Here is a 23,305-nt window from a genome sequence, read left to right as displayed (position 1 = left end):
GTGTGGAGGTGTAGCAGGTGTCTCTACAGATGAGCTGCTGTCAGCACTTTATCAAACACCATGCATCAAGTATTTATCTATACCAAGTACACATCAGATACTACCGTCCACAGTATATCAACTTCTACTAGATCAAATACTACCACAGTAGGAACATGTACTTATCAAATACTAACAGTAGGAACATGTACTTATCAAATACTAACAGCAGGAACATGTACTTATCAAATACTAACAGCAGGAACATGTACTTATCAAATACTAACAGAAGGAACATGTACATATCAAATACTACCACACTATGAACATGTATCAGGTACTACAGTCCACAATACAACATCAAGTACTACTATATCAAGTACCGTCAACAGTGGGAACGTGCATCAGATATTACAGTCCACAGTACTATCTCATCAGATATTACTGTCCACAGTACTACCTCATGTCATCATCAGATACAACCGTCAACAGACGGAAAATCCATCAGATACTCCCGTCAACAGTAGGGACATGCATCAGATACTACAATACAACCTCATGTATCAGACAGGTACTACTGTGTGGTGAATCTATGGTCTCTGTAGTGAGCGCCGAACCACCGGGAGTACCTCACCGAGGAGCCTCCCGTCAGCTCCCCGGGAGCAGTACCCCGCTCCCCGGGAGAAGCACCCCGCCGGCGGTCTGGTTCCCATTAGGACCCGAGGAGCCTCCGCTAGCTAGGCGGCTAACAGAGCCGCGAACGACGGGAAAACGACACCCGTTCGTGGATAAAATACTAAACCTCTAAACCGGCCATTTAACGTAGCGGGGTCTCTGGCGGATGATTATCCGTCATCTGGGTGATAATCAGACACTAATGTGACGTCTGGATGTGGTTCCTCCTCCGTCCGCAGCGGCTAGTTAGCTTAGCATCGCTTCTCCGGGAGGCGCTCGGTCGCTCCCCGGAGAGGAGAGCCGAATCCCCGGGAGGCGAAGCGCTCACCGACAGCTCACCTGGACATAGTTGCTCTCGCAGTACTCCGCAACCCTCTCCAGGTTGGTGAAGCTGTCCAGTAAGGCGCTCCGGCCGGCCGGGATCTCCTCTTCCAGAAGCATCTGTAGCTCCGCCATCTTCACATCTTTAGCCGTGTGTATGTGTGCGTGTGTTTCTGTATGCGCGTGTGTGTGTTTCTGTATGCGCGTGTGTGTGTGTGTGTGTATGCGCGTGTGTGTGTGTGTGTGTGTGTGTGTGTGTGTGTGTGTGTGTGTGTGTGTGTCCGTCCCGGTGGCCGGTTGCGGTACTGCCGGACTCTCCGTTCATCGCGGTCACGACTATTCTGCATTCCCGCAGACTCCCACGTCAACATGCATGGAGGAACCGCAGATGAATAATACTATTTATTTAATATCTTGTGTTTTTGCTGTATAAGCAACAAAGGAATGTGTTCAAAATGCTCCTCTTAATACCATACAGTATTAATTCATAAATAATAAATACATAAAAACAAACAAATTAGACAAACGATGTGTTGAGGGTTTTTTGTTCTGTTTGTATTTAAAAAAGAAAAGCATTTCTATCTTCATCTTGCTAAAAATATAAAATAATCTGCTACAAAGCAAAACACACGGTGGCAAAATACTGTAAAAATATCAACTCTGTGCAAAATATCAACTAAAGCAAAACACAAGGTGGCAAAATACTGTAAAAAAAAAAATCAACTATGTGCAAAACAATATACAAGATTGGCATCTATAAACGATGTGGTCTATAAAGGTAGTTAAAGGGTATCTAAAAGGTACGGGTAGAAAAAGTTCTTCAAAAGGTAGGCAAAGGTAGTTAAAGGTCTATAGAGGATATTTAAAGGTAATTAAAGGTCTATAGAGGATATTTAAAGGTAATTAAAGGTCTATAGAGGGTATTTAAAAGGTAATTAAAGGTCTATAAAGGGTATCTAAAAGGTAAGGTAGGTTAAGGTATTTAAAGGACTATAAAGGGTATTTAAGGTCTTTAAAGGTAGGTCAAGGAGAGTGTTCATGCTGTCATCTCCGTCTTGTACTCTGGTCCGGCCGGTTCCACCTCCATGGACATCAGGTACCCTGAGAGGAGAACGTTACAGAGATCATTACATACTCAGGGTATCTGCAGGTTTCAGCAAGTCAAATTTAAGACTTTTTAAGACCTTTTTAATACCACCTTGAATGAAATTTAAGACCTTAAACCCACGATGGTGGGGGGGATCCCGCTGTATTACAACCCAAGCATAGCATGTGTGTCACTCAATGAGACTCATTCAAGTTTACTTTCTGTCTGTTTATTGAACATAAAGTGATACTCCAGGGCTCCAGACTAACTTTTTCCTTGGGTGCACTGGTGCGCCTAAATTTTTAATTTGGGTATTTATGGTGCACCCAAGTTGTGAGTTGTTGAGAGGGGGGGGGGGGGGGGGGGGGACAGCGTCTGGGCCCCCGGGCAGTCGATATTTACGCCACTGATAATAATATTTTCACCATTAAATAAATGCCTTCAGTAAGACCTGGGGGGTATACCACGAACCTCGTTGAACATACCCAGGCTTTCTTGGGAAAACCTGGCTCGACAGAGCCGCAACTCGCAATCACAGTTAAATGGTACCACGACGCTCACTTTAGATTAAATTAGTTGAACCAGGTTTTACGCTTTAGGTTCAATGCGCGTTCACATAGAAGGGGCGTTTCTCGCGTCATTTGACTCACCCTTATGCAAAATAAATCGCGCAAGAGCGGTGTATTTCATCCAAGGCGAGCAATGTATTATTATGAACTCCTACGAGGAATTCAAAGTTCAAATCACAGCCAAGGGGAACACGGTTGCCCATAATATGGCTAGGGTGGCGTGCTGGCAAAAATAGCCGACCGTGTTAATTCGTCCGTGAAAAGATTCTGCATATTGTCTAAAAAATATAATGTATCATCATCCCTTTTACCCCCATATATGTGGGGCCCCATGAATTGCGAGCCCAAGTACCGGGAATGCACTTGATCTCCGACCCAATATCGGACTTGCACGTCAAGTTGCTTGCTTTTAGTGGCGTGGTTCAACGTCTCAAACGTCAAAACAAAATCAGCCTTGTTGACGCTGCAGATTAGCTCCTTTCGGATGAAAGGCGCTAGTCCGAAGCGAGTTATATACGCCGTTTTGTCCCTTCCAGCAGTAAAGGTGCTCGCGATTTGAGAGACAGGGAACATCAAACCGAAGAGATCTCCTATCCCCTCATTCGAGTTGTAGGACTGGTGCTTGACCACTGTGTTTAGAATCCACAACAACTCCGCTTTCAGTGTTGGTGTCGCACCAAATGCTACCCTCAGGTCAGTGCTAGCAGCGCGGACCGTCTGCGGCGGTGGCGCCGGGGCAGAGATGCAAAACGTAGAAATGGCTGGGGTCTGTGTGTGGCTCCTGGCAGAGGTTTTATGTTTTTGGCTCTGCATATGGCTGACGACAGCCTTAATCCCCATGGTGCCGAGCTTGAATGTAGGCTACTTTTGCATGGAATGCATCAGGCCTGTTCTGGGTTGGCAACGGACGCTAGCCAACCTCGGAAACGGACGTCTTCCAGCCAACTGACGTTGAACTTTTTTGCAACCCATTGTTGCAGACTAGCTAGCAAGCGCGCAGACATCCGTTTATATATGCAGCTAGCAAGAAAGCAGCCTCTCTACATCTCCTTCCCGAAAAGTCCCGCGAGAAAAATAAAAAATTAAATAGCCCTGCCCCGACAAATTTAAGACCTCCCGAGTTATAAATTTAAGACCAGCATATGACATTTTTGACGAATTTAAGACTTTTTAAGACTTTTAAGACCTCCGCGGACACCCTGATACTACTCCTCCTCCCCCTCCTCCTCCCTCCTCCCCTCTCCCCCCTCCTCCCCCTCACCCTCAGTGTAGTCGGTCTCTGGCCGTGAGGAGATGAAGATCCAGGCCAGGCCGACCAGCACGGCCACCACCAGGTTCACAGTCACCCAGGGGTGCATCACCTCGCCCTCCCTCCCTGGTGTCCTTCAGTACAATAAAGAAACACTAGTTAAATATTAACCTGGTTCAATAACTAACACAGCTCTAGTTTATATAGTTAAACATATTGTTCTAATAACCTGGTTTAATAACTAACCCTCTATGTTTATATAGTTAAACATATTGTTCTAATAACCTGGTTTAATAACTAACCCTATATGTTTATATAGTTAAACATATTGTAATGCAACAGACGTGAGAACTGCACCAGTCTCATTAGAGTCCACTCCCTAACGAGGTCCACCTAACGAGGTCCACGTAACAAGGTTGATCTAACGAGATTTAAACCAGTAAGTCACCACAGGCTGCTGTTGGACTGGTAGAGGTTGATCTAACCAGGTTAGGGTTAACTCATCACAGGCTGCTGTTGGACTGGTAGAGGTTGATCTAACCAGGTTAGGGTTAACTCATCACAGGCTGCTGTTGGACTAGTAGAGGTTGATCTAACCAGGTTAGGGTTAACTCACCACAGGCTGCTGTTGGACTGGTAGAGGTTGATCTAACCAGGTTAGGGTTAACTCACCACAGGCTGCTGTTGGCCTGGTAAAGGTTGATCTAACCAGGTTAGGGTTAACTCACCACAGGCTGCTGTTGGCCTGGTAAAGGTTGATCTAACCAGGTTAGGGTTAACTCACCACAGGCTGCTGTTGGACTGGTAGAGGTTGATCCGGTCACTGGTCATCTGCTGACTGAGAGACAGAACCAGGGCCGAGAAATACACTAGAGAGAGAGAGATACACAGACAGACAGACAGACAGACAGAGGCATTGAGAGAAGGACACATACACAGAAGGAGAGAGGTTCGATTATTAAAGTGTTGTGTGTTACTGAGTGTGTAGAAGAGGAGTTGTGTTGTTGGTCTCACAGAACGAGGCCAGCGCCATGGGGTCAAGGGTCAGGAACTCTCTCAGCGCCAAGGAGCCCTTCGCCAGGTTCACCCTGTCACAACATGAACACATGAACCAGGTTCACCCTCTCACAACATGAACCAGGTTCACCCTGTCACAACATGAAGACATGAATCAGGTTCACCCTCTCACAACATGAACACATGAACCAGGTTCACTCTAAACCCCTCCCATTCACAATAAACCCCTCCCACTCCCTTTAAACCCCTCCCACTCACCCATAACCCCTAACACTAACCCATAAACCCCTCCCACACACTATAAACCCCTCCCACTCACCCATAGCCCCTCCCACTCACTATAAACCCCTCCCATTCATTCATAACCCCTCCCACTCACTATAAACCCCTCCCACTTACCCTTAACCCCTCCCAATCACTGTAAACCCCTCCCACTCACCCATGACCCCTCCCACTCACTATAAACCCCTCCCACTCACACCCTTCACAAAGCTGAGCTGAGATAGGGATGGTGGTGGTGGTGGTGTTAGTGGTGGTGATGGAGGTGATGAAGGTGGTGGAGGTCCTACCTGTCGAAGGCGGCCACAGTGCTCAGGGCCAGCAGCAGGTAGGTGAGGGACTGGGCGGGGTAGGCCAGACCGTGGTATTGGACCAGCAGGTCTAGGGACCCCGTCAGGTGCTTCCCCGCCAGGACGTAGACCACCACCATGTTCCAGACCGCATAGCCCGCCAGGAACCCATGGGAGAAGAGACCCACCACCCTGAGATCAGAGAGGAACCAGAGAGAGACCAGACCACTGAGGACCAGAGAGAGACCAGAGAGACCAGAGCCCCCTGAGGACCAGAGAGAGACCAGACCACTGAGGACCAGAGGGAGACCAGAGAGAGACCAGGGCCCCATGAGGACCAGAGGGAGACCAGAGAGAGACCAGACCACCCTGAGGCCCAGAGAGAGACCAGAGAGAGACCAGAGCCCCATGAGGACCAGAGAGACAAGACCACACTGAGGACCAGAGAGAGACCAGACCACACTGAGAAAAAAAACCGACAGGAGACCCTCCCTCCTCCTCCTCCTGTTCCTCCTCCTCCACCCTCCTCCAACTCCCCCTCCTCTCCTCTCCTCTACCTGCTCCTCCTCCTCCTCCTCCTCCTCCTCCTCCTCCTCCTCCTCTCCTCCCCCTTCTCCTCCTCTCCTGCTCCACCTCCCCTCCTGCTCCTCCTCCTCTCTCCTCTCAAAATGGCGGGGTATCCTAAACCCCCTCTGATGGACTACAGGGGGGGTGTTTACCGGAAGCCCCCGTGGACCCTGAGGGCCACGTCCCTGGTGGTCCAGTACTGCTGCTGGTCCATGAGGTCATCGGTCTGGTCGCTGGACCGCTGCACAGCACCGGAGCGGTCTGCCGCCTGGAAACGCTCTGAGAGAGAGAGGGAGAGGGAGAGAGCGAGAGCGAGAGCGAGAGCGAGAGCGAGAGCGAGAGCGAGAGAGAGAGAGAGAGAGAGAGCGCGAGCGAGCGAGAGAGAGCGCGAGCGAGCGAGCGAGAGAGAGAGAGAGAGCGAGACAGAGACAGAGAGAGAAGGAGCGAGAGAGACAGAGACAGAGACAGAGACAGAGAGAGACAGAGAAAGACACACAGACAGACAGACAGACAGAGACAGAGACATAAATAGAAGCATATATACCGAAATATGAGCATGCATACACAGACACAAGGCACGCACAAAGTATAGACACACATGCACACACAGACAAACAATAGAGCACACATGGTTCTACACAACCAGTAGATGATGAGTGTATTTTATAAATGTGTGACTTGTGTAGCTAATAGACCAGGTCAGAACCAGCAGAACCAGTGGAACCAGTAGAACCAGGAGAACCAGCAGAACCAGTAGAACCAGTAGAACCATCAATACCATCAGGACCAGTAAAACCATTACAACCAGTAGAACCATCAATACCATCAGGACCAGTAGAACCATTACAACCAGTAGAACCAGTAGAACCATCAATACCATCAGGACCAGTACAACAAGTAGAACCAGTAGGACCAGTACAACCAGTAGAACCATGAGGACCAGCACAACCAGTAGAACCAGTAGAACCATCAGGACCAGTACAACCAGTAGAACCATCAGGACCATCAGAACCAGTACAACCAGTAGGACCATCAGAAACAGTAGAACCATCAGGACCATCAGAACCAGTAGAACCATCAGGACCAGTAGAACCAGTAGAACCATCAGGACCAGTACAACCAGTACAACCAGTGGAACCAGTAGAACCATCAGAACCAGTAGAACCAGTAGAACCACGAGGACCAGTATAACCATCAGGAGCAGTAGAACCAGTAGAACCATCAGAACCAGTAGAACCATCAGGACCAGTAGAACCAGTAGAATGATCAGAACCAGTAGAACCATCAGAACCAGTAGAACCATCAGGACCAGTAAATGTAAATAAATGTAAATGGACTGCATTTATATAGCGCTTTTCTAACCATTGGCCACTCAAAGCGCTTTACAATATTGCCTCACATTCACCATTCACGCACACATTCACACACTGACGGCGGAGTCAACCATGCAAGGCGACAGCCAGCTCGTCGGGAGCTAACAGTCAGGGTTAGGTGCCTTGCTCAAGGACACCTCGACACTCAGCTAGGAGGAGCCGGGGATCGAACCAACAGCCAACAGGTTCAGGTTACCAGCCAACCCGCTCTACCTCCTGAGCTACTGCCGCCTATTAGACCAGTAGAACCATCAGAACCAGTCGAACCATCAGGACCAGTAGAACCATCAGGACCATCAGGACCAGTAGAACCATCAGAACCATCAGGACCAGTAGAACCATCAGAACCATCAGGACCAGTAGAACCATCAGGACTAGGGATGGGCAAAATGATTCTTTTCCGGGAACTAGTTATTTCAGTTCAGTTCACTATAACGATTCGTTTATTTGATTCGTTCGTTTTGATTCATTCGTTACGTCAGATGACGTCATTTGGTGTCTGCCCCCCCCCCCCCGCGAGACGGCCGTGAGCATAATTTAAACCACTTCTAGGCTCTAAACCCCGTGGAAATCGAGGAGATACACTATATAGTATAACCAAACGTCCCACCAATATTTATACCTCTTGCTTACTCTCTATATTTCATTCATGGTTTTACATTTATAATTTTATTTTACTTTACATTTAATTCTTCATTGTTCATGCATTACAGAACTTTCATGGTCATAAATAAAAAATACGAACTGCAGTTTAATTTCTTTGTTTGTTCTTAAATTGACGTAGAATGGAGCAAAGACTCCTGGGATTGGGAAATGCAACAGATGGAGGTCAAGTCTATTTTCGAAAAAATGTAGGGGGATATATGAGTGGCCCCACGTCGAATGGTATGACCCAAGATACGTCAGACAGAAAGCGCGCATATTCGACGGTACCGCCTTGTCATTGGTTTACCCAGGTGCCATTGCAACACCATTGCTACCTCTCATTGGCTGAATCTTTGAGAACGTTGTAGACTCAACCAATATAAGTCGCGGGGAGACGAAGCTCTGTTTGTTTGTATATTTTATTTACGTGACCATATTTTTGGTTTATGTTTAAAAAAAAGAATCAAAGAACCAGTTCTTCTTGTTTTGGGGAACCAGTTCTTGTCGTTCACGTTCGGGATTCGTTCGTTGTAACGAATCGGTCGCGACCGACACATCCCTAATCAGGACCAGTAGAAGCGACTCACTGTGCCTCTCGATGAAGACCTTCCCCACCGGCTGGCTCTGGCCCAGCGGCGCCGAGAACAGTGCATGCTGGGGGATGGAGGGGGGGGAGTCACTGATGATGTCATCCTCCTCCACATCCAGCTCAGGGGGGAGGGGCTCTGCCTGCCTGGACTTCCTGAGGAGCAGGAGGAGGGAGGAGGGGGAGGAAGAGGAGGAAGAGGAAGAGGAAGGGGAGAAAGAGGAGGAAGAGGAAGGGGAGAAAGAGGAGGGGGAGGAGGAGGATGAGAGGAGGAGGAAGAGGAAGGGGAAGAGGAGGGAGGGTGAGAAGGAGGAGGAGGGGGAGGAGGAAGAGGAGGGAGGAAGAGGAGGAGAGGGAGGAGGAGAGGGAGGAGGAGGAAGAGGAGGAGGAGAGGGAGGAGGGAGGAGGGAGGAAGAGGAGGAGGAGAGGAGGAGGGAAGAAGAGGAGAGGGAGGAGGAAGAAGAGGGAGGAAGAGGAGGAGGAGAGGAAGGAGGAGGAGGAGAGAGGAAGAGGAGGAGGAGGATCAGGAGGAGGGAGGAAGAGGAGGAGGAGGAGGAGGAGGAGGAAGAGGAAACCAGAAAGACCCAGGAGACGTTAAAATGAGGATGTCTTTCAGGTGACAGATTCTCCCTCTGTGCTTCCCTTCGGAGGACCGGCTGCGTCTGATTGGCCGACACTAAGGAAGTGAGGCTCACCTCTTCCTCTTTGGTTTCTTGACCGTCTCCGTCTCCACGTCCGTCAGGTTGTCCAGACGGTCGCCGTTCACCAGCTCAGCCTGGTCCTCTGCAAGGTCTGGAGGATAGACAGACAGACGGACACACAGAGAGACACACAGAGAGACACACAGAGAGACACACACAGAGACACACAGAGAGGCAGACAGAGAGACACACAGCCTTGTAATTCACATTCAACATGTCATGCATAACATGTTTAATGTTATAACATGACATGTGATATCAACATGTGTTTGCCATTGTCGGAACCATATAACTTTAATTAGTTACTCTTTTAATGCATGAGGAATGGCACCTGGTGGTGACTAGTGGTAGTGACCAAAGCCTTATAATCAGGGCAGTGATTGTACGCAGGTGTGCAAACAAATCTGTGAATGCTGAGAGAGCACACAGTCTTTACTGCTAACCCTAACCCCCAACCCTAGCACACAGTCTTTACTGCTAACCCTAACACACAGTCTTTACTGCTAACCCTAACCCCCAACCCTAACCCTAGCACAGTCTTTACTGCTAACCCTAACCCCCAACCCTGTCATGACATGACCTGTCATGTGATGGCTAACATGATAACATGCAGAATGTTAACCTAAGGTGGGGGTCTTCTTCTTCCTCCTCCTGCGCTGCATGGCCCCTCCGTCACTGCCCAGGTCGGGGGTGACGGCGTCCCCCAGAGGGGAGGCCCCCTGGCTGGGGACCCGCTCCATCTCCACCCCGGGGTCTGGAGGCAGAGGGAGACACCTTAGAACATGTGTTCTCAAAGTGCGGCCCGCGGGCCAATGGCGGCCCGCAGAAACACTCCTGGCAGCCCACAATGCAAGTAAAAGAAAAGAAAGATTTTTTTTTTTTTTATTATTATCAATATTAATTTAAACAAAAATAAATAAATATAAAGAGAAAAGTCGACTCTCTCTTTCAATGAAATCCTGTTACATTTGTTAGTTTTAATCCGACTGTGCATTACTTTGAAAGGATGAATCTCAGTTTCGTGATTTAGACCTCACTCCCAGAGGTCCACGGTGCATTTACGTTTACATTTACTAAAATTTTTTGTTTGTCCTTTGGTGGCCCTCAGTCAAATTCTGGGTCCCTAAATTGGCCCTCAGCTGTCAAAACTTTGAGAACCCCTGCCTTAGAACAACACTACCACCACTACTACTGGGAGAGGACACTTAGACTACCACTACTACTATGAGAGGACACTTAGACTACCACTACCACTACTACTACTACCACTACTACTATGAGAGGACACTTAGACTACCACTACTACTACCACTACTACTACGAGAGGACACTTAGACTACCACTACCACTACTACTACTACCACTACCACTACTACTACGAGAGGACACTTAGACTACCACTACCACTACTACTACATCTACTACTACACTGACTGACCCGATACATGTCTACCCCGGGGTCTAGAGGAGAAGGCCCTTATATGTTACACATTAGGGTTAGTGTGTGTGTTGTGTTGGAAAAATTCATATGTTGCTACCTTTTAGTCGAATAGTCTTTGTTTTCCATTCCGTGTATTGTCTTGCCACCCTGCTCTTCCTCAGTGTCGTCTACGTATTGACCTTTGTGCTTGGTTCAGTCACCTCACCGTTGGAGTGAGTGATGCCGTCAAAATGTTAACCCTTGTGATCTGGTGAGCTGTCCTACCTTCCTCAGAGTCAATCAAAATGTTAACCCTTGTGATCTGGTCAGCTGTCCTACCTTCCTCAGAGTCAATCAAAATGTTAACCCTTGTGATCTGGTCAGCTGTCCTACCTTCCTCAGAGTCAATCAAAATGTTAACCCTTGTGATCTGGTCAGCTGTCCTACCTTCCTCAGTGGCGTCTAAATCTAAACCCTCTTCTATGGGTAACCGGCCTGCCTTCCTCAGAATCAATCGTGATGTTAACCTTTGCACTTGGGTAAAACGGTCACAGGGGATGTGTGCGTGCGTGCGTGCGCGTGTGTCTCACCCTCCACATTGTCCACCCCACTGGGAACCTTCTTCGATCGTTTCTTCTTAGTCTTGGGGACTGGGAGATCTACTTGGAGCAGACCAGTGTTACAAACATAACTCAGCAGAGGACTGACTGACTGACTGACTGATGAGCAGCAGGCGGTTAACTTACCGGCTGAGTCCTGGCTTCATGTTCAATTCAGAGAACAGGGGGGGAGAGGTAATAAACATTAAGATAAACTCAGAGTGGTCATCGACAAAACAACAAGTGCAAATAACAAACATTTGATGCTTAATGTTGCTGTTCAATTCAAATATTTGAATAGATCATATCTAATGACTACTTTAGGTTTTCTTGGCTGCTTTCAGATAGAGCATCACGTGATTGTTGAGGTTTTTTTAAATTTTACAAGGAAATTAATACAATTAATTCAGACATTTATTGATTGAGGAAAGAATGGTTTGATTAATCATCCATGAAATAATCCTTAGTTGCAGCCCTAAATCAAAGTAACTGTTGATATTTGCTAAATAATTTCCTTTTCAATATCATATTTGTTTGTTTTGAATATATATATATATATTGGTGCTGTCAGTTAAACGCGTTATTAACGGCGTTAACGCAAACCAATTTTAACTGCGTTCATTTTTTTACCGTGCGATTAACGCAATTATTTTATTTTACTTATTTTATTTTATTTGTTTATTTTTGCTCAAAACAAAGAAGCAGTAGCCTGACTGCAATGTTCAAGGCAGTATGTTCGTATGTTCATCGTTTAATTGCACTATATTGGCTTTTTTTTTGTATCATCCTGTTTTGATCAGTATATGCCAATGTTATTATCAATAAAAAAACATTTGCACAAGCCAAGCCGATGCACTTCTCCATGTTGATAAGAGCATTAAAGGTCCCATGACATGCTATTTTATGTATTCTTTAATATAGGTATTAGTGGGCAACTAACACAGTATTCAAAGACGTTCCCGAAATTCAGCCGTGGTGCAGAGTTACAGCCACTCCGAGCCAGTCGCACATTGAGCTTCCCCCAAATGCGCTGTTTTGGTGTCTGTAGCTATAATGCAAATGAGGAGGAGCGAGGCGGGTCAAGGAGGAGGGTGGGGGTGTGGCCCTGAGCAGCTTGCAGCCACGGTACCATGCGCTCTGTTTACAGTGGATGTATTGCAATGGCGAGGCGCACACAGCCATTAGCCGTGTTCTGTAAATATTCTAGAACACACGGGAGTCCTGGAGCTCTATATCTAGGGTTAGGGTTAGGGTTAGGGTTAGGGTTTTACACCAAACGCAAGTTTTAGCCACTGGGGGACCATAGGCAGGCTAGGGGAACTCATATTTATGTTAGAAAACCTCATAAAGTGAGATTTTCATGTCATGGGACCTTTAAAATGAGAAAAATTAATGGGACAAAGAAATCAAGGGATATTTAGCATAGAAAAAACATTTGCGATTAATCGCGATTGCTCGCGATTAATTGTGAGTTATCTATGACATTAATGCGATTAATAATATTTCAGTTAATCAGACATCATTTAATGCCTCAAAAAAATGTTTAAGAAATGGAGATCTCGCCTCTTATAAAGACATAAATGATGTGTAGATGTGATGATTGTGTAGTTGTGATGATAGTGTTGATGTGATGGTTTTGTAGATGTGATGGTTGTGTAGATGTGCTGGTTGTGTAGATGTGATGATTGTGTAGATGTTATGGTTGTGTAGATGTGATAATTCACCTCGGCATCGCAGGCAGGGTCCTCTGTCCATGAGAAGGATGAGGAGATGAAGAGGAAGAGAGAGAACATCAAACACAAGGCTTTACTCAACAGTCAACAACGAGGTCATCATTACGTTACATTAATGGTTTGACCGCACAAGTTAACCAAGAGGTACACAAGGATGAAGACTTGTCATTGGCTGATGAGTCGTATCTTCTAAAGGCCAGCATCACCTTTACTTTAGGAGGCATTACACCTTCTCATAGATTATAACCTCTTTCTCCTGATATAATACAAGACCTTCTCATAGATTATAACCTCCCCCTCCTCATATAATACAAGAGTTTACCGTAGATTATAACCTCTCTCCTCATATAATACAAGACTTTACCATAGAATATAACCTCTCTCCTCATATAGTACAAGACTTTACCGTATAATATAAACTCTCTCTCCTCATATAATACAAGACTTTAGCGTGGAATATAAACTCTCTCTCCTCATATAATACAAGACCTTACCGTCGATTATAAACTCTCTCTCCTCATATAATACAAGACCTTACCGTGGATTTCCTCGCCATTCCACCGAGGAGTCAGTGAGGAGCATTCAACACGTTCAACTGGACATCATTAATCCCTCCAGGGCTAAACCTAAAGCTTGTTGCTATGACAACAGTGGATTACCACTGAGACGCACTGTACCCCTGCAGGGACCGAATGGCTCATATGGGCGTTACGGGCAGGGATGCGGGACTTTGAGTTATATGAAAAGTCTGTTCGGCTTTTTACATATGTTTAAGGCGGGCCATAAACCCATGTAAGTGAAGGTCCCGCCTTAAACCAATCCAAAGCGATGTCCCGCCTTTAACCTGTGTATCTTTGGATAGTTTTAAGGCGGGACTTTCAGAAACACAGGCTTAAGGCGGGACTCTGAGTTACACAGGTTTAAGGCGGGACATTTAGTTACATGGTAGGCCTATAGGCAGTTTACTGGCAAGTGAAAGAGAGGGATATCCGATAGAGGGATGCATTTTATTTTCCTTGTTATTCTATTATTCTCACTAAAATGACTTTAAACGGGCCAACAGCGCATATGAAGTACGATACCAGAAGTGCATTCTGGTAAACCGGAAGCTGGGCTAAACGCATGACCCTCTCCCAGACTGTTGGTGGTTCTCACGGTGTGATGAACTGACCTGGGGTTTCTCCGGCAGGTCCCTCCGCCGAGTTGTCTTCAGTTTGGAGGCAGATGGAGAACGTAAGAGCCACACATCAACACAATAAATAGGAATGATACAGTGAGCTTCACTGTTAATAAATACTGTAAATGTTAAGGTTTCCGTTACTTTAATCATAGTTACCGTTATGTTTGGTCTTTCCATTCCGCTCAGTCCGTCACTCTGAATTAAACTAAAACATCCTAACGTGTCAGAGCATGACTGGTGGTGTTTGTCTGATATATAAATGAGTAAATTGGGTGTTCGTTAATTAGGAGTTAGTTAATGAGGTGTCCGTGTCTTAAGCAGCGGGACTGTACGGTTTGTTTATATTTACGTCACCCGGCGTTGGTAAAACACACTTCCGGTGCCTTCAGAGTAAAAGCCCCGCTGACTCGACGAACTTCCGGTTCCTTCAAAATAACAGCCCCACAGCACTATTCACTAGATAAAATCAAACCTTTATTTAAACCGTCAAACTGCATGTATTAAGTCTATGGCTGGATACTGTAATATTTATTCTAATAATTATAATCTATTTAATTACTATATTATAATCAATGTTAATAACGATTATTATTTATGACTGAACAGGGTCTCTTGCCTTAATAGATATGAATAATAATCAACAGGTGGTGGACTCTAAAGCTGCTAAGATATTAAAATGTGGTCCTTGATTCTGTCATGAGTCATATTACGTAATGAAGACGTGATATGAATAAAGTTCAAAGCACTTGGGCCTCAAGTTTTTATTGTCGTTGTCGCTGGTATCCATTCTGCTAACCCACTTCAACATCACCACCATCATCATCAACACCATTCTCCTTTCTCCCCTCTCCCCTCTCCTCTCTCCTCCCTCTTCTTCTCTCCACCTCTCTTCTCTCCTCTCCCTTCTCCTCCTCTCTTCTCCTCTCTCCTCTCCTCTCCGTCTCTGCTCCACTCCCCTCTCCTCCTCTCCTTCTTTCCTCTGTCCCTCTTCCTCTCTCCCGGGGATGTGGTGTTTCAAAACACAGATCTAGGCCCACGTATCCCTGCTTTGAAAACTATTTGACGCACAAACACACAAACCCTAATACTTAATAGCATGATCTTTTCACGAATAAAGATTGATCTAAATACAGATGTCTAAATTGTTCTTAAAGTGATATGCCTAGCCTTCTGTCCAGATAGGCTAACTGATGTAGGCTAGGATATAATTGAAACAGCATATAAAAACTTTTCCCCCCAGGAATGGGATTCGAACCCGGAACCTCCACTCACACAGTCAGTGTGTTATCCCCTAGTCTACTCTAATTGATACCTTACGTATTTGTCCCTGCTCAATAAACTTCTAAATATAAAAAAATAAGATTGATGAATGTGTGTAGGCCTATTGTGCTTGTGTTACTGAGGAGAATGGGCTGGGAAAAGATGGCATAGGTTGGATGTGCTTGTGAAACTATGACAGGAGGTAATGATGGAAATACGGGGTGATTATGGAACATTCAAAGATTTTTATTTAGGAACATTATTTTTTCCACAGTTTTAGGGTTGAGCCGGTTTCTCTTCTTGCTCACAATTTCTCCACATTTTGAGAAAATTCGCTCCGATGGTACCGAGGATGCTGGCGTACATAAAAAATTGTGTGTACACATTTTTATGTTCCAGCCAGTACTTCAGTGGATCTTCACATCTTGATATGGGTGGATCCGTCAAATAGCGCTGCACCTCGACTGTTGCATCTGCTGTTGCGTTCCTCCCCTTTCTTGCCTGGGAGGCATCTCTGTCGAGGCTTTCCCACAGGTTTATCACTGAAAGACAAACATGAAATGAATCATCAGTACAGAAAAGTTTCAATTTGAATCTATTTTTACTTGTACTTACTTTGTCCAACATCAAATAACTATATTTTTATTACTATTATTACTAGATTTTTCACATTCGCTGTTGCTGCTTGGGCCGATGTGGAGGGATGTTCCTCTGTCGATGTGTCAGGTGGTGTGTCCACTGTGTCCCTCATTAAAAGTGTGCATTGTGCTGTCAGTCTTTTCACTGATGCCTGCGCCTGTATTTGATTATTGAATCCCATCGTCTTATATCTGGGATCCAGAAGTGTTGCCAGTGTCAGGGCTTTCTGGGTCTCTGCAGTTTCAATTTTTTTTTGCTTAAATGATAGGAGGTTCTGTCCTAACAGTTTTGCTGTGGGGTGCCTTGTGTTCTGCATCTCCCCATGCAGATATATATTTAACATTTTGGTCATTGGAATGACCTTGGACCCTGACACTCTTTTCTCCTCTGAAAGTTCAACGGTTGCCTGGTTGAAGGGGGCAAGCAGATGTAGGCACGCAGCCGTTGCTTCATAATCCTCAGAGGACATGGGTGTCACATCTGTCGTCAGTGTAGCGAGAGCTGCCCCTACTGCCTGTCTCTCCTGGAAGAGGCGCTGGAGCATAAGGAAGGTGCTGTTCCAGCGTGTGTCCACTTCTTGGATGAGCTTCATCACTGGCCTGTTCAGTTGCTCCTGCACTTCTTTCAGCTTCTCCTTTGCTGTAGTGCTCGTTCTGAAAAAGGTGACAACTTTGCGTGCCCTTGTGCGTAGGTCTTCTAGACCTGGTGTAGCATCATTGGACTTCTTCACCACTAAATTTAGAGTGTGCAAAACAAAGTGCATGTCTCAAATTCAACATTCTGACACAGGCAATCATGTTGGCTCCCGCATCCGTCACAATCGAAGCCACTTTACTCTCAATGTCCCATTCCTCCATGAGAGACCTCATTGCTGCAGAAATGTTCACAGCCGTATGAGTCTCGGGGAAAGGCAGCACTCCCAAAAGCACTGTGGCCAGCTTCGAAGTGTCATCGACATAATGGCAGGTGACTGCTAGGTATGCCTCCATATTAATGGAGGTCCACATGTCTGAAGTCAGACTCACAGCCTGTACCTTCTGCATGGCAGCCTTGGCCTTGGTCTTCTCCTCCTCGCACTTCCGGAAAACCATGTTCTTCACAGCCTTTCTGGATGGCATGGTGTAGGTTGGATCCAGCAATGCCACAAATGCCTTTAATCCACCGTCCTCAACGATGGAAAAAGGCTGTGAGTCCTTCACCACCATGTTCACCAGAGCCTCATCCAGCTGTTGCTTCCGGTCCACTAAGACAAATGAAGAAATAAAAAGAAAATTAATAAAACAAAATAAGGATTAATGGAATACAGTTAAATCATAGTATTGTGTAGTGTGTCTATTTAAAAAATATTGTAATACATAAAGCCTACCTTGAGGTGAGTTACCCTGGTTAGCAGCTCCATGCTGGCAGTGAAGTGCCTAATCATGGAGGAAGTATTCCCATGATACTTCAGCTCAGTTGAACACACCAAGCACCGGACCTGTAGAGAAAGCCATTAGCAAATAAAAATGCAATTTGAGTGTAAACACCTATACCTATAGCTACCTTATATTTATTTTTTATTTATTTATTTTATTTAGGCCTCGGAAGACACATTGAGGATTAAGATCCTCATTTTCAATGGTGCCGAGGGTACAACAGAAGTTAATACATTGGAAAGAAAAAAGAAAATAAATATAAAATTAATATGCATGTAAAATAAATACAGTAAAATACAATGGTTGGGTCAAGAGTAACAATCATTGCAGGAGAAGGCAGGTGTACATATGATAAGACTTGTGAATTCCCTAAGTGAAATAAATTAGCACAACCTTAGTGATTTTTGGACCTCATTCCAAATGAAGGGTGCCTTAAAACAGAAGGCTGTCTTCCCCAGTTTTGTGTTGGCGTGTGGCAGATGTAATGTAAGCAAGCTTAGGGAGCGTGTATTGACGGTGTTACGGTTCCAGCTTATGAGAGAGGCGAGATATGGTGGCATTAGCCCAATGATTGTTTTATAAATTAAAATCTTCCAGTGAAAATCCCTTCTTTCAGACAGGGCTGGCCAGCCAACCTTGTTATACCAAGTGCAGTGGTGTGTGCCATAGCGGTCTCCTGTTATAAAACGTAGGGCAGAATGGTACACAGCATCCAGGGTTTTTATATAGACTTGACATAGAACATAGCTATATTGCCTTGGCCTATATATTGGCTATATAGCTATGGTCTGCACATACATATGCTCTATTACTGTCAGGAAGTTACTGTTGTATATGTACATATATTTTCCTATATTTCATATTAAACCGTATATAGTATTAAACAGCTAGCACACCTACCTTATCAGGTGCGATCAGATCAAAGTGTTCCCACATGTTAGAACGACCTCTCTTCCTGGCTGGCTCCATAATTATCAGACAAAAATCCAATACAAATGCGATACCAACGATTCCAACAATTCTATGGAGTTAGATTCATGCCAAAACCCCGCACACACGCAAAACGTGTTTTGCTCACACATAACGATTCACACGCACACAAAACGTGTTTTACTCACGCAAAATGATTCACACACACGCTCAGTGTGGTTTGCAAATACAAAACATCATTCACAAACTAAAGCATTTTGCTTCAGAAACAAATACAGTATGTTTTACACAAAGTACAAAAAAAAATCCTTCAAGTACACAAAACAATTCTACAAGTACGGAACACGAAAGCTGCGCGTGGATCGGAATGCATTTGCGCACGGATCGGATTGCATTTGCGTACGGAACAGCAAGGCGGAAAATTAGTGCCAAAAGTCACGTGACAAATAAATGTCCTGTTAGGGTTAGGGTTAGGGTTAGGGTTAGGGTTACCCTAACCCTACCACCTCAGGAACATCGCCAAACTCCGCCAATCACTCACCCTGGCTGATGCAGAGAAGCTCGTTCATGCCTTTGTCTCCTCCAGGTTGGACTACTGCAATGCACTCCTCATTGGGATCCCTGGCAAGAGCATCCAGAGGCTCCAATACATTCAAAACAGTGCTGCCAGGGTCCTCATGAGGGTGCGCAAGCATGACCACATCACCCCCATCCTGAAATCACTGGCTCCCTGTCCCACTCAGAATTGAGTACAAGGTCTCCCTCCTCACCCACCAGTGCCTTCACGGACTTGCCCCCCTCTACCTTCAGGAACTCCTCACCCCCCCGACAACCTCACGTACACTCCGTTCAGGATCCACTCACACCCTCCAAACCCGACATACGAAGCTGTGCACCATGGGTGATCGGTCCTTTTCTGCTGCTGCCCCTAGACTATGGAACGCCCTCCCTGACCACCTGAGGGCTCCACAGACTACAGCTCTTTTTAAACGGAACCTCAAAACTCATCTCTTTAAAAGAGCATTTAGCTAAACTTTCTTTGAGGTTCCCCCTTTTAATAGTTTTTTTTTTTCTCTGAAGCACTTTGAGATTCTTGAATATAAAGTGCATTATAAATAAAATGTATTATTATCATTATTATAAGATTTAAGCTGTCTGCAATAAATGCCGTGATCGGCTTTAACGGCTTTTGCCAAGCGTCATTTGTACCTGGAACCCGGCTCATTCGAGTAGCGGGTTGCCACAACACACACACACACACACACACACACACACACACACACACACACACACACACACACACACACACACACACACACACACACACACACACACACACACACTCTAATATAATGGAATATAAACGATAGTGTACCTATTAATGCTGCTATGTGATTTTTTTATCTAACCTTTATTTAACCAGGTAAGAGATTAAAATCTATTTTTCAAGAGAGACCTGGCCAACAGGGCAGCATAGAACAGACGATACATGAATGTTCCACTCAAAGAAAACGCACAATTTACACACAATTAAAAGACAGTTTGGGGATTCTAAGTAAGGAATTACACACAGGTACAATGATGAATATATTTTTATACAGGCCTACATAATTAAGTCCAACACCGTCTTATCCCAAGTTTCCTGTGTAAAACCGAGGGGGTCAAATCCCCCGTTCGTCACGGCGCAGGCTTTCTTGGTTCACTGGAGGAGGCGGGGCTGCGCACAGAGTCTAGACCTCTTCAGAATAATTTGCTTACTCCTGAATTTTTTTATATTTTTATGAATGAAGACACCCACATGCAAGAATAAGTTCACGTCGTCTGAGTATAGGCTACAAATGCGATTAACTATTTACAAGGGCAAAAATGCCAACATATTCTTTATCTTGCTGACCATTTGTTTTTTATCCCGACAAAAGCCTCGTAAAGAATGTTCCTCTGCGTCTCTCTCGTAGATCGCACCATCTTTCAATATCTTTGTCTAATGCGACTGCATCACCTTCTCTCACATGATCAGCAGCTCGCGGATTTCACTTTCTCTCCAGTTAGAACTGCTCATGATGATATCGCTGCGCTGTATCCAAGCAACACCTCTATCCATCCCCGAAGCCCCTACAGTGCTTTATGGCAAACAATCGCAACAAAAAACGCCTGCAGAAATTCTCCGACACCCGCTGGTCTCAGTATGATTCGTCTAGTCTACCCCACTGAGGCGTCACCAGCGGCGTCACTCGTAGAGTGCTAACGATGCTCTTAGCATTCTACGAGTACCCCTGGAGTCCTCGTTAGTTCGCTACCAACGATGCATTCGGGAAACGGTGTGAAAACTGTACGATGCTCGCACGAGCAAGGTACGTTTTATCAATCTGTTTTCTGGGAATAATTGACGCTAGCGGATACCAGAAAAAACAAGCCGTTTTTTCGTTTTGTCAAAAAAACGAAAATCAAGATTATCTCGTTCATTCGTTTTTTGGTTCTGCCGAAAATCAAAAGTTCAGCTTGTTTATTTGGTTTTTGGTTCTTACTTAACAAAACGAATTTACCGCTCAATATCTTGTTTCCGTCGGTGGGCTGGTCCTCTGATTGGCTAGTGTGCTTTGTTGCCCTGTGCTCTTCAAAATAAAAGTTCTTCCGTTTGATAATGTCGGCAAAAATAGACACTAGCAGACACAGAGGACCCAATCACCCACAGTCAAGACTGACACGGCTTCAAATAACAATAATAGTATTCATAATCATTTGAAAATGAGAACTTTTGAAGTTATGATGACTTCAGTGCAGTTGACATGAAGTTATTAAATGAAGAGTAGACCTGAGGGCTTTACTACGACGGAGGCTCAACATATCCAGGCTCTGTGTTTATTAACCGGCTCAACAAAACCTAAAGCCCCGGTAAGAGTTAACTGGTATGACGACGGTGGTCATTGTCTGGCTCTGATCTTTGCGCTCTGTGCGCGTTCACATCAGAGGAGCTGCGATCACGGGCTGCTGATTTCCTCACAGCCTGAGAGCTATTAGGAATACAAGTGATCACAACAAAACATTTCTGACAGCTGAACATTGCGCATCTGTTGATCTATATCCATTTGCAGTAAACAAATATTTTTTTCTTGTTGAAAGATATTTTATATTGTTTTCAGATTATTATTAACTGACGGTGATTACAGAATGCGAGTGTGTGCTATATTGAAAGCGAGGCTGGGTGTGCCTATGAATATAGGCTACAGTGAGTTTTTTAAGGTGCTGTACAAGCAAATCATATTCTCTAGTCTGTACAGTGACAAAGAGTGTACAGTAATCTACTTCATTCAATATTCAATAGGCTACTGTAGCCTACACTATGTACAAATGGTTTTGCTCTTTGCTCATGGCAGTTGTGACAGTCATTTTAACATGTCAACAGGCAAGCTTCACTCATTCCAGGATGCATTGAATACTATTATTGTTATTTGAAGCCGTGTCAGTCTTGACTGTGGGTGATTGGGTCCTCTGTGTCTGCTAGTGTCTATTTTTGCCTTGGGCGGAAGAACTTTTATTTTGAAGAGCACAAGGCAACGAAGCACACTAGCCAATCGGAGGAACCCGCCCACCGACCGAAACAAAATATTGAGTGGTAAATTTGTTTTGTAAAGTAAGAACCAAAAAACGAATAAACGAGCTGAACTTTTGATTTTCGTTTTTATGCCAAAATGAAAAAACGAAAAAACGGCTTATTTTCTTGTTTCTGCTTGTGTCAATTATTCCCAGAAAACAGACTGATAAAACGTACCTTGCTCTCGTACGACACACTTCACGAATCACGTAGGATAACGATGCTTTCGGGAAACGGGGCCCAGATCTACTCAACAACTATTATTTTTTGCAAGAGAATATCATGAAACTATCATTACCCTTTATAATAAGGCTTATATAGTTATAGTAATGAATAAACGTATTTATCTTCAGATCTTTATTTCCTCCTTTGCAATGCTGTGTCTCCAGATATGTAGAGCTACAGGACACTACATCCTGAGTCTTGTTATATGTGGTCTGTGTCTGTGAGTGTGTAGCCTTGTTTTTTTCCATATTCGAATAATTATTGTGTATTATACAATGTTCTCAGCTAGGGCAACATGTCTGTATTTGGCGGGATAGCTCTGTGGGGAAACTCCCCTATGTGTGTGTGTGCGTGTGCGTGTGCGTGTGTGTGTGTGTGTGTGTGTGTGTGTGTGTGTGTGTAAAAATATTTGGTCAGTTTGACATGTGCAACACCTTTCATTTCTCAGTCAACACTCGCCAGATATTGTTTATAAATATAAATGATAAATTCATAAACTTTCCTCTTTGGACTGAACTGGTGCATTCGGTAATCGACTTCATGTAAACATGGACCTAACGGTAAGGCAAAGACTTCAGAAAGTATTTTTTAATAAACTCCCGGTATGCTACCCAAGTTGTTGATGCTTTGTTTTATGTGTAGGGCCCCTGGTCATGCTACCGCAGAGGTGTGGTGCTATTTTGGGCAATGTTAATGGGGAAAAAAAAATCAGATTTTGGAAGCATTCGCGCGATGCCCCTAGCCAATGCACTGTTAGCCTTTTGGGCTGTTAGCGTTGCTCCGGGCTTTGTACTTGTTGATCAACGGAAAAAAGTGTCTGGACGGCTTATTTAATCTGTTTTCATGCAGAAAAAGACCCTGAGGTAAATTTTCGCTGCAATTAAACTTTAAGCAGCGGTTACGTTACTTTTGGTTTACATATAAAACACACTTCCTTCAGAGTAAAAGCCCCCTGACCCGACAAGCCTCCAACT

At 44.9% G+C, this 23,305-nt stretch overlaps 2 protein-coding genes across 10 annotated transcripts in view; both read right to left on the bottom strand.

Annotated features, from left to right (window-relative positions):
- Positions 1 to 1,186, bottom strand: part of LOC130385512 (abl interactor 2-like) — a 33,473-nt gene extending 32,287 nt beyond the window's left edge. For 3 of the 5 annotated variants that reach the window (XM_056594027.1, XM_056594029.1, XM_056594030.1), the window contains exon 1: positions 994 to 1,185. In XM_056594027.1, coding sequence (XP_056450002.1) covers positions 994 to 1,110 — 117 coding nt within the window. In that variant the 5' untranslated portion in view covers positions 1,111 to 1,185. Of the gene's footprint in view, positions 1 to 993 lie in introns of all 5 variants that reach the window. The other 2 variants (XM_056594026.1, XM_056594031.1) reach the window with 2 other exon arrangements.
- A 308-nt stretch (positions 1,187 to 1,494) lies between these two features.
- LOC130386456 (transmembrane protein 237B-like) lies at positions 1,495 to 14,628 on the bottom strand. 5 transcript variants are annotated; one of them, XM_056595389.1, is made up of 14 exons: positions 14,427 to 14,628; positions 14,262 to 14,297; positions 13,082 to 13,104; positions 11,505 to 11,518; positions 11,349 to 11,420; positions 9,961 to 10,092; positions 9,333 to 9,429; positions 8,639 to 8,793; positions 6,186 to 6,312; positions 5,467 to 5,658; positions 4,895 to 4,968; positions 4,665 to 4,749; positions 3,893 to 4,014; positions 1,930 to 2,076 (listed from the first exon to the last, which is right to left on the bottom strand). In XM_056595389.1, the coding sequence occupies exons 1-14, from the start codon at positions 14,445 to 14,447 to the stop codon at positions 2,012 to 2,014; spliced, it is 1,215 nt and encodes a 404-aa protein (XP_056451364.1). In that variant the 5' UTR covers positions 14,448 to 14,628; the 3' UTR covers positions 1,930 to 2,011. The 5 variants fall into 5 exon arrangements, with proteins under 5 accessions (XP_056451366.1, XP_056451364.1, XP_056451365.1 ...); XM_056595390.1 differs by having other exon boundaries at positions 11,349 to 11,417; XM_056595391.1 differs by lacking the exon at positions 3,893 to 4,014 and having other exon boundaries at positions 1,495 to 2,076.
- Between the last annotated feature and the right edge of the window lie 8,677 nt (positions 14,629 to 23,305).

The sequence above is a fragment of the Gadus chalcogrammus genome, chromosome 7 (assembly GCF_026213295.1).
Source record: "Gadus chalcogrammus isolate NIFS_2021 chromosome 7, NIFS_Gcha_1.0, whole genome shotgun sequence".
NCBI classification, from domain to species: domain Eukaryota; kingdom Metazoa; phylum Chordata; class Actinopteri; order Gadiformes; family Gadidae; genus Gadus; species Gadus chalcogrammus.
Note: the sequence above shows the minus strand (reverse complement) of the source record. Positions and strands in the feature narration are given on the sequence as shown.